Raw genomic sequence first — 12,099 nt, forward strand, 5'->3', positions numbered from 1 at the left:
ATGTCTTTTCCTTTCTACTTTCTATGTTACAAGTTCCTACTTTTCTGAGTTAGAGTGAATAAAACTGTTGATGTCACCAATATGGAAGTTATGGCAATAGCTGTCCAGCTTTAACAGCTCACTGGCCTCAATCCCCATCATAACTAGGCCTCAAGGTAGCTAGTGCGGTTGTAAGCCCAAGTGATAAAGACGATAACCCTGAGAAGATCTGAAAAGGAATGTACTGCCCATGAAAATAGGACACTGGTTTCTTTTAGTGGTCAAGGTTGGCTGCTATCATTTCTACATGTTCTGTCCTCAGAATGTAACTGAGAGAAGATTATTTTGGCTCTATAGCTGCCCTTGTTTTCTGACAAATTGATACAGTGACAGCTAGGACAATTTTACCTAGGTTATCACAAGTACATGTATTTGTGAGAAAGAGGTATCTTTTTCTTTTGATGAAACAGGGCCACGTATTGGTTTTTGGTGCCATCAGTATGAATTAGGGAGGTAGCCCGGGTGCTATTTATTATCAAAAGCAAGTTTGACAACTGGAAAAGTCGAATCTGTAAATTTAGAAACCTTCCTTCTGGAAAATCACCTGTTATTGATGTCAAGGTCATTTATGATAGCCCCACCTAGGGGAGCGGGAGAGAAATTGGAGTTGAGTAAATAATCACTTCAGACATGATCAAAGAATTATTTGGGGACAACCAAATAATTGTACAATTTACAACCTCTTATCAAATGGGTCTTGATGCAGCTTGTTCTCTTGATCACTTTTCCTGGGATCTGAGCTTTATTCAGATATATGGAGGCATATATGCATTCTTTGAAAATGTTTCATTTTACTTACTTGTATCAGAAAGTACACACGTGAATTTAGATGGATTTCTGTTACTGTTGACATTTACAAGAACAGAACAACACCTAACTTTCTTACTTTTCTGAGCTATGCACTATTAATTTTCTCTCTAGGACCCACACCTAGGGCTGTTTGGGTCATATGTTAGAGTGTGAACTGGGGACAACTCTGTGTTAATGTTGGTAAAAAATAATAAAAACAAAACAAAACCCCACAAAAACCAAAGCCAAAGGAACCCCCAAAAAACCCACAACCCCACCCTTGGTGAGCAGGTTATCAGTCAGTGGTTATTGGGTCAACTTGATGACCATATGCATTACAGACTTCATTTTTTAACCTGCACGTTCAGATTTTGATGAGGTACTCTTGAGCTGTGGAAAATAATTTGTTTGTATGTATAAATTCGGCTTTCTTTGAAGACAGAATTTGGATTGCGCTAGGGTTATGTTATATATCTAACGTAAGTTGACACATGCAATTCCCCTGCCTGCAATGAATATGAAAACTGCAACCTGAATCAGGTTATCTAGACCTAAAATTGTTTTTTCATCAGAATGCAATTAATGAAAATGAAGATGCTCTTTTCGGATTTCGACACCTCAGCAAGATGTTATTTTTCTGATTAAAAAAATATTTTCAAACCCAGACTTTCACCTTAGAAACGCTTTTGATAGCAATGATGATTAAAACTATCAACAGTAGATAGGCCCCTATATATGTACCGGCTATTTTTCTTGCCAATGTATGAGATGTAGCGACTACTGGTTAGAGTGCAGCAGAAGTTCTTAAAATAGCACACGTCCTAAATACTAATCTCAATACTGTCACATTTTGAAAGGTAGTAAGTCAACTGAAACACACAAACACAGGAAAGGAATTCACTAACTTATTAGATAGGACACATACTACGTGGTAAATATTCACTGGCACATCTTGGGAAACTAACACATCTTTTAGAAACAAAACACTCAACAGCCCCCACGATAAGGAGAAGTCGCTGTGTTTAAAAACAAAAACAAGGAGAAGGCCAGTTCTACCTAGAAACCACAAGCTGACAATTCTTTGGAGTCTGTTCAGTCTCCCTTTGATGCTGTTCATCGAATTGGAATGGGCGACATAGATGGGCAGGTTGGCTAGCCTCATCTGATAGCTGGTGGGGACTACCGAGCTCGTCCCGCAGCCCCGTGGGGAAATGGCGTGAGATCCTGACGAAGGTCAGAAATCTGCGCGGCAGCAACAGTAGCAAAGTGGCACCTGGAGCTTCAAGGAAGCAAGGGGAAGAAAAGCAAAGCCAAAAGGGAAAGCACCCGGCTGCACCTCTGCTGATTCGGGGCAAACACCCCTGCAGTTGGTTGTGAGATGGACTTCGAGTTAACAGGCATAAAAAGGCAAATCATAGCAATAATAATAATCATACTAACAAGAACAAAAAAATGGAAAATGTGACTATAAAAGATAGTGAAGATAACTAGGAGTTTCCCTCTCCTTTCTGGTGGTGGTGGTGGGGGGTGGGCAATGAGAGAATCAGGGTGGGCAATGAGAGAATCAGATTCTATGTCACCTCTGAGAGCAAGGAAATTACAAATTTTCTCTTGTGTTCCACAACGGGATAGGGGTTTGACTTAGAGCCGCGTTGTAACTTGTTCTTCCTGTCCATCACCCCATTTGTGCATGAGCAGGTCGCAAGCCTCTCCCCAAGTTTCAAATACGTCCTCCGAGGAGTCTAAAAGTTTAGAATTTGAGGAGCAGATGCTGGATGCACAGTGGAGAGAGCTAGAACAGGCTAGGGGGCATTCACTGCTCTCAGCAGCGCCCCGGGCTTCACCTAATTCTACCTCACTGAGGTTAATTTCGCTTTGAGAGCAGGCCCCTGCTTTCCCTTTCTCCATCTGAGAATATCTGATGTCCTGCCACATATAATGCTGCTGAGCGATGCCATCTGAAATGGTGTACATTGGCTCGGAACTGGGTTCAGACATATGACCGTTAAACTTGGAGAACAGGAGCCCGAGTTTCTTGAGAGAAGGACCCATGAAGGACCGTTTGCTTGATGACTCAGCTTTTGGCTTCCCTTGGGCACCCCCGGCTCTCGGCATGGTTCTGATGAGAGGTGGCCCATGGCAGGCCTTTTTCTTGCAGCCTAAGTTGAAAGAGACACTCTTGGATTTGGCCCGAGCCCCACCACTGCCATCATTGGTATCATCCCTCTGAGAGAGTTCAGTGCTGCTTGTGGAAAAGCTTCTCCTTGAGTGCTTCCTATTTCCTAAGAGGTCAAGTACTTCATATCGAAAGCTGGAGATGTCCTGCTTTAATTCCTAGGGCAAGAGAGAAGACACCTTACATTAAGAAGCTTGGTCTTTAGTTCAAAATAGGCTCATTGGGTGTCCTTTGGAATGTTCCAGGTTTTGCCTAATGGCAAATCACAAAGTACACAGACTACCAGCAAAATCTCACATTATTCCAGCACAAGAAAAGCATGTTAATAATTCTGTGGACAGGGCTGGCCATTGGAAAAATTGTGCAGTTGGCAAAGTTGATTTCAGATGGCCCTTATCAGGAGGACACCAACAGACTTGTCCCTGCTAAAGTGCTAACCTGCAACTAAGGTACTAGCTCTCATCTGCATATAGAAAGACTGTGGAAGATGAAAAAGCTTTTAGGACCCTAAGGAATGAAAGTAGGGAAGTGGAACGTGTCAGGTTAGAGACTGCTCTTTGGGGACAGCGGGTCCTGTCCACTCAAGTCCCGAGGAAATGTCACTTCTTCTTCCTCTTTTTTTTTTTTTAAGATTTTATTTATTTATTTGTCAGAGAGAGAGAGAGAGAGCACAAGCAGGGGGAGTGTCAGGCAGAGAGAGAAGCAGGCTCCCCACCTGAGCAAGGAGCCCGATGCGGGACTTGATCCCAGGTCCCTGAGCCGAAGGCAGACGGTTAACTGATTGAGCCACCCAGGTGTCCCCAGGAAATGTCTTCTCTAACTGACGGCCTAGATGCTAGATTGCTCCTTTAAAAGCCACCTTTTAAAAGCTTAAGTTGGATCCTATTGCTCCCCTGCTTAAGACTTTTTAGTAACTTGTCACTGACCTTGGATAAAAGTAGAAATGCCATTCCAAGGGCTACAAGGTCTTTCAAGACCCCGTGTCAGCCCTTCCTACTCTTCCCTCGGGCTCTCTACTGTCCACCTGCATGGACATAGTCTCTCTTGCCTCTGGGTCTTTGCCTGTGCTGTTCTCTCCACTTAGAACACTCTTCTCGGCGATTCTCCTTTATCTGGCTCCTCCTGCAAGCCTCAGCTTAAACACAGCTTCTTCTGTAAAGCTGCCCTGACTCCCCAGATCCCAGTTGTGTCCCTGCTCTCTGTCCCACAGCACCCTGTGTTTATCCTGTCAGAATACTCAGTCATTTGTCACCTTCTCTTGTTACTGTCTGTGTGTCACTCCGTGAGAGTGGGGGCTGGTGATATCTTGCTCATCACTGTACCCCAGCACCCAGTGGGGTGCTTCGCACACAGCAGGCCCTCCATAGATGAGTTATATCTATGGATTAGGATAATGGCCTTTTAAAAAAAGATTTATTTATTTATTTGAGGGCGAGAGAGAGAGGTGGGGAGGGGCAGAGGGAAAGGGAGAGAGAAACCCAAGCAGACCGTGCTGAATGTGGAGCCCAACTCGGGGCTCGATCCCATGACCCTGAGATCATGACCTGAGCCAAAACCAATAGTCAGAGGCTCAACCAACTGCGCCACCCAGGCACAGATAATGGCCTTTTTATGTTCCTTAGAAAAGATACATGTGTGGATGCCTGGGTGGCTCAGTCAGTTAAGTGTCTGCTTTCAGCTCAGGTCATGATCCAGGGTGCTGGGATCGAGTCCCACATCGGGCTCCCTGCTCAGCGGGGAGCCTGCTTCTTCCTCGGCCTGCTTGTGCTTTCTCTCTCTCTGACAAATAAATAAATAAAATCTTTTTTTTTTTTAAAGATTTTATTTATTTGTTTGACAGAGAGAGACACAGCGAGAGAGGGAACACAAGCAGGGGGAGTGGGGGAGGGAGAAGCAGGCTCCCCGCAGAGCAGGGAGCCCGATGCGGGACTCGATCCCAGGACCCTGGGATCATGACCTGAGCTGAAGGCGGTCGCTTAACCAACTGAGTCACCCAGGCGCCCAATAAAATCTTTTTTAAAAAAGAAAATATGCATGCGTTCTAAGGTAGGGTTTCTCAATCACTTGACATGTTAGCTGGATGAGCTTGGTTGTGTGGGGGGCTGTCCCATGCCTTGTAGGATGTTTAGTAGCAGTCTTGATCTCCACCCACTAGATGTCACACACATCCAGTGTGACAACCAAAAATGTCTCCAGACATTGCCAAATGTGCCCTAGGGAACAAAATTGCCCCTGATTGAGAACCACTGTTTTAGGCTAATGCTAGTATTAGGAGAATTTTGATGTTTTGTCGTAGGGTTTGTTAAATCTTAGATTTAATGATGGATTAGTTGGTCTTCATCTTATATCTCTGAAGTAAAGAAGGCCTTCACATTTGCAGGCATCTTCTTTTTGCTTTCTTGCCCCTCACCGTGCATCCTTGCCACAATACTTAAAGCCCTCAATTCCCACACTGGGAGACACCCAGAATATTAAAAGAATGCATAAGGCAAATTTCTTTTGTTCATAAAGCTGATTATGGTGACAGACATTGATGAAATCTCTCCATTAGCTGGATGACAGACCATTCTTTTTTTGAGAGAGAGAACGTGAGTGGGCGGGGGGAGGGGCAGAGGGAGAGGGAGAGAGACAAGCAGACTCTCTGCTGAGCGTAGAGCCTGACTCAGAACTCGATCTCACTACCCTGAGACCATGACCTGAGCTGAAATCAAGAGTTGGACGCTTAACCGACTAAGCCACCCAGGTGCCCCAATGACAGACCATTCTAAGAGAACATAAAAATCATAGCTGGTTTTGCTGTATTATAGGCAGTTAAATGATCACCAGAAACCTCGAACCCTGTGAAGATTATAATGCTTAAGAAACGTGAAGTGAGAAATTAAACCACTTCATGATTCAATTACCTTAAAATTTTCTTCTGTTAGTCCCTCGTTTGTTTTGGAATTTCTTATCATAGCAGCTACATATCTTTTGACTAAATTCCTGATGACTTCCTGGAAATTAAAAAAAAGGGGGGGCATTCAGTTTTCTTCTCAGGCTCTCAGGAAAATAAGAAACACTGTCAGGAAAAAAACATGCTCAGACTGTCTTTGCAATAGGAAATCCTCCCGGGATCCAGTCATTTTCCTCAAAAATCCTGTTCAGTCCATTAGTTAAATGAAGAATGACTGTGTGTCCAAATGTGGTGGCAGAGTGGGCCAGCAAAATCAAATTCATCCAACACGAAACATTTCTGCCCACAAAGAAGGCAAACACAGATTCACATTTACAGAATAATGAGAGTGGAATAATCCTTGGATGGTCATGGCCAATACCCTCCCTTTCAGGCTGGATTAAACTTTAACCCTCCTTGTAAGATGAGAGTTGTTCTTCCCTCTTATAGAATTGATAAAGTCATTCTTTGGTGTCACAAAGTCTGCTGATTTCAATGTCTGCTAATTACATAATCCAGATATTTTTCTTAAAGTCAATGTACACTTCTCCTTTACAGGGATGACCTCTTTTTTTAAAAAAGATTTTATTTATTTTAGAGGGAGAGTGGGGGAGGGACAAAATGAATCCTAAGCAGGCACCCCACTGATCGCATAGCCTGGTGCAGGTACACAGGGCTGGATCCCACAACCCTGAGATCATGACCTGAGCCGGAATCAAGAGTCGGAAGCCCAACTGACTGAGCCACCCAGGCACCTCAGGATGGCCACTTTTTACTTAGCCTCCTGGGAATGGCACACATGTGGTCACTCTACTTTGTGTCAGGAACGGTGATGATGACAGCTACCACTAAATGTGCCAGGACACACGCGCACACATACACACACACGATCACACACACATGATCACACATGCATGCTCACCACTCGATTCTCACAATAACCCTGTGAGTTAAGTTATATCACCCCCATTTAACAGATGAGGAAACCGAGGCTCAGCAAAGTTAAGTGACTTGTCCGAGGTCACACCAACTGACCAAGAACGATTTTGCTTAGTCACTGGGACGAGCTTTACCTGATAATGTTGATTCTGTATCAGGCTGTCAGCGTGGCGTTCCTGTAATTGAAAATGGACAGAGAGCTCACATCAGTGGTCTCCCAGCAACCCATCCACTCGAATATATTTCTTTATGTTAGGACTGGAGAATAACACAGGAGCTCCTGCCTGACAAACCCCCAGACCTCTGTAGGTTGGAGTGATTTTATGTTGTTTAATATAGGGACTGTCATGAAGGGTGGGGCAGGGGGGGAAGATAGAAAACAGTTTTGTTTAAAAAGAAATGGAATTAGAGGGTATTATGCTAGGTGAAATAAGTCAATCAAAGAAAGACAATTATCATATGATCTCACTGATATGAGGAATTTGAGAAATAAGGCAGAGGATCATAGGGGAAGAGAGGAAAAGATGAAACAAGACGAAGCCAGAGAGGGAGATAAACCGTAAGAGGCTCTTAATTTCAGGAAACAAACTGAGAGTTGCTGGAGTGGTGGGGGGTGGGAGGGATGGGGTGGCTGGGTGATGGACACTGGGGAGGGTATGTGCTATGGTGAGCGCTGTGAATTGGGTAAGACTGATGAATCACAGACCTGCACCCCTGAAACAAATAATACATTATGTTAATAAAAAATAATAATATTTACTGAGCACCTAAAAAAAATGGAATTTTAAAAAGCCTTACTGTGAAGCTTCTCAAGTTGTGCCTTCTCCGTCTACCATCAGGGTCTCTTTTGGGGCAGAAGGTGTTGTTGAACCAGTTACCAAGGTAGAGAAATGACTTGGGACTGGGGATGATGTTGAAAGGAGGTGGCAAGGTGCCGCCTTCATCAAAGTAACTCATCCAGAGTTTTGTCCTTGCAAACTTCCACTCAATATCGGCATGATCCTGTGAAAGAGAGAAGTTCAGGAATTTGGAATAGGAAACTGCAAAATGCACCCATGCCTCCTTCTAAAAGTTCGGCTTGCTTCTATAGAGGGCAATCTGTCAGTAGGTATAAAAATTCAGGGGCGCCTGGGTGGCTCAGTCATTAAGCGTCTGCCTTCGGCTCAGGTCATGGTCCCAGGGTCCTGGGATCGAGCCCTGCATCGGGCTCCCTCCTCCGTGGGTAGCCTGCTTCTCCCTCCCCCACTCCCCCTGCTTGTGTTCCCGCTCTCGCTGTGTCTCTCTCTGTCAAATAAATAAATAAAGTATTTAAAAAAATTCAAATTACACATACCCCAGGACCCAGTAATCCTACTTTTAGAGATTTATCTGATCATCATACTTGCAAAAAGATGTATGCACAGGGTCGTTCACTGTTAGCACTGTAGCTTGTCATAGTGATATCATTTACTCAATGATGTTATGTCCACAAAATGGCTTGCAATATAGCTATTACAAATATAGTAGATCTATCACCATTTTATATATAGAACATATATATGTGTATATGCGCTTATCCATATATCTGTAAGAGCTCCAAGACCTGGAAGTGAAAAAAGCAACATAAAGCATCTATTGTGTACCACGATGCCACTTATGCACCCGAAGAACCCTTTATATGACATGCTTACATGTTCTAGACAGGTACATACCAAACTGTCAACAGTGGTTATTTTTAAGGAGTGGAATTGATGTGGGCAGGCTTTTTTTCTTTAAGACTTATTTATTTCAGAGAGAGAGAGGAGGGGTAGAGGGAGAGAACCCCCAAGCAGACTCCCTGCTGAGTGTGGAGCCCGACAGGGTGCTTCATCCCAGGACCCCTGAGATCACGACCTGAGCCAAAACTAAGAGTCGGACGCTCAACTGATGAGCCACCCAGGCACCCCGAGGCTTTTTTAAAAAAATTCCATATCATTGAGGTATGATTTCCATAGCATTAAATTCACACATAAAATTCACACACATCCAATTCACACATTTTAGGTTTTCCATGAGTTTTGACAAGTGTGTATATCTGTGTAACCACCATCATAATCAAGATACACACACACACACTTTTCTAGGAGTTTTAAGACCTGAATGGACTGCTGTAACCACCACAGTTAGGATACACAACAGTCCCACCACCTCCCCCAAATTCCTTAGTGTTGCCCTTCTGTAATCAATCTCTCCCCAACCCCTAGCCCCTGGCAACCACTGCTCCATTCTCCAGCACTTTTATTTTTTTAAAAAGATTTTATTTATTTATTTGACAGAGAGAGAGAGCACAAGCAAGGGTGGAGGGGCAGAGGGAGAAGGAGAAGCAGGCTCCCTACTGAGCAGGGATCCCGACTCAGGGCTCGATCCCGGATGCCGGGATCACGACTGGAGCTGAAGGCAGACACTTAACCGACTGAGCCACCCAGGCGCCCCTCCATTCTCCAATGCTTTAGTTTGCCTCTTCCAAGATACCAGATACATGGAATCATACAGTAGATACCTTTTTGAGATTGGCTTTGAGATTTGTCCATGTTCCATTTTAGTGGAACATTTAATTGCAGTTAGGTAACATGCAGTGTTACATTAGTTTCAGGTGTACGATACAGTGATTCAACACTTCCCTGCATCACCCAGTGCCATGTGTCAGGTTTTTAAAGTTTAGCCATTCTAATAGACAAGTAGTTGGAGCTCATTATGGTTTTAAGATGCATTTTCCAAATAGCTACTCATGTTGAGCATCTTTTCATATGCGTTATATCGATATATCCTCTGTGGTGAAGTGGCTGTTCAGATCCTTTGCCCATTTTTATTGCATTGTTTTCTTACAGGTGAATTTATATATATATATATATATATATATATATATATATATATATATACACACACACACACACACAAACACATACCTCAGAGATATTGCGGTCTTGGTTCCAGACCACCACATAGCAAATATCACAATAAAGCAAGTCAAATGAATTTTTTGGTTTCGTAGTGCATATAAAAGTTACGTTTACACTATACTGTCGTCTGTTGAGTGTGCAATAGCATTATGTTCAAAAAACAATGTGTACACTTTAATTAGAAAGTACTTTAAAGATTTATTTATTTATTCTCAAGCAGACTCTGAGCTGGGCATGGAGCCCGATGTGGAGCTTGATCCCAGGACCCTGAGATCATGACTTGAGCCGAAATCAAGAGTTGGATGCTTAACCGACTGAACCACCCAGCCACCCCAATTAGAAAGTACTTTATTGCCAAAAAATGGTAACCATCATCTAAGCTTTCAGCAAGTCATAATCACTGATCACAGATCACCGTAACAAATGTAATAATATTGAACATGTTTGAAATATTGCAAGAGTTACGAAAATGTGAGAGAGACAAAAAGTGAGCAAATGCTGTTGGAAAAATGGTGCCAATGGACTTGCTCGTCGCAGGGTTACCACAAACCTTCAATTTGTAAAAAAAACAAAAAACAAAAAACAAAAAACCACAGTACCTGCGAAGCACAATAAAATGAGGTTTGCCTGGGGTGCCTGGGTGGCTCAGTTGGTTAAGCCTTTGGCTCAGGTCATGATCCCAGGGTCCTGGGATGGAGTCCCACATTGGGCTCCCCGCTCAGCGTAGAGTCTGCTTCTCCCTCTCCCTCTGCTGCTCCCCCTTCTTGTGCTCTCTCTCTCTCTCTGTCAAATAAATAAATAAAATCTTAAAAAAAAAAAAAAAACAACCCATGAGGTATGCCTATATTCTGGATACAAGCTCTTTGTCAGGAATGTGATTTGCAAATGTTTTTTCCCCAGCTGCATCTTGTCTTTTCATACACTCAATGGTTTCTTTCATAGAGCAAGCTGTATTAATTTCAGTGAAGTGAAATTTATCACTGTTGGACTGAGGATCTTAGTCCCTTGCTGGCTATTGGCTGAAGACTTTCCTCAGTTCCTTGCCATATGGGCTTCTTCATAGGACGGCTCATAACATGGCAGCAGGCTTCACTGTAGTAAATGAGAAGAGCCATGGTCTTCATGTACCCTACTCTCTGAAGTGACATCACTTCTACCATGTCTCATATGTTAGACTGAGTCCCTAGCCCACAGTCAAGGGAAAAAGATTGTATAAGGGTTCAGATGCCTGGAAGTGGGGATCAGTGGAGTCCGTCTCAGAGGCTTCTTACCGTATTGCTTCTCAGAAATTGAGAAACTGAATGACTGTAATCTTGAGTAACAAATCCTTTTCTAAGTCATGTGGTTTATAATTCCTTGCTTTTGATAAAAGATAAGGCAAACCTAATCAAGTTATCAGATGATAGATTATTGAAATATTATTTTACAAAAAATCATTACATGACTTTTTGGCATGTAACTCAGAGTTCTAGAAAATTGAATGACAATGGCATAATAAAACTGTCCATTCACATATACTTATTGATATGAAAAGTTTTCTTAGCACTTAATTTTATGAAAATATAAAAATATAGTTGATGCTGAATTTTGTTCCAGAATATTACTTAATATTCTGTGGATATAATAACTAGTTAGATGAAAAACTCTATTCACCTATATAAGCAATTCATTTCCAATAAAAATGTATTTTTATGTCTTAGTTATTTATTAAAATTTGTATTACATTTGTGTTCTTTTGAGGTGTTTTGTACTGCTAATCATGGAATCATAACTAAATTCAAAGGAAATGCTTTAACATTTATTGCCGTCTGGCCACAGGAAATAAAAAATTAAAATTTAATTTATATTTTTGTTATGAAGAACTCTCACAGAGTGATCAATAGTAATAAAATATTTAAAACAAAAATTTTATAGCATTAGGGTAAAATCCTGTGGGGATGTGAATGGAAATAAGAATGCAAGGAGAAAAGGAATGATGTAAACTTTCTGCCTTTAAAGAAGATTTTAGCCATTTAATTTTAATTTTTTAAAGATTTTATTTATTTATTTATTTGACAGAGAGAGAGAGAGAAAGCACAAGCAGGGGGGAGCAGGAGAGGGAGAAGCAGTCTCCCTGCTAGGGATCCCAATGCTGGTCTTGATCCCAGGACTCTGGGATCATGACCTGAGCCAAAAGCAAGACGCTTAACAGACTAAGCCACCCAGGTGCCCTGCCATTTAATTTTTAAATACATGGTTATCAGTCGCAAATTGCTATGGTATTCAGATTTCATTGGATACATTTAAATGAGTGATTAGGTAGTTTT

The 12,099-nt window shown here is 42.3% G+C and overlaps 1 protein-coding gene across 1 annotated transcript in view; it reads right to left on the minus strand.

Annotated features, from left to right (window-relative positions):
• Positions 1-2,381: 2,381 nt before the first annotated feature.
• Positions 2,382-12,099, minus strand: part of TRPC5 (transient receptor potential cation channel subfamily C member 5) — a 126,996-nt gene continuing 117,278 nt past the window's right edge. Inside the window, exons 7-10 of the mRNA XM_035007348.1 lie at positions 7,674-7,877; positions 7,010-7,051; positions 5,908-5,997; positions 2,382-3,162 (exon numbers count right to left, since the gene is read on the minus strand). Coding sequence (XP_034863239.1) covers positions 2,470-3,162; positions 5,908-5,997; positions 7,010-7,051; positions 7,674-7,877 — 1,029 coding nt within the window. The 3' untranslated portion in view covers positions 2,382-2,469. The remainder of the gene's footprint in view (positions 3,163-5,907; positions 5,998-7,009; positions 7,052-7,673; positions 7,878-12,099) is intronic.

The sequence above is a fragment of the Mirounga leonina genome, unplaced genomic scaffold (assembly GCF_011800145.1).
Source record: "Mirounga leonina isolate KUSES-001 unplaced genomic scaffold, KU_Mleo_1.0 Mir_101664, whole genome shotgun sequence".
Lineage (NCBI taxonomy): Eukaryota > Metazoa > Chordata > Mammalia > Carnivora > Phocidae > Mirounga > Mirounga leonina.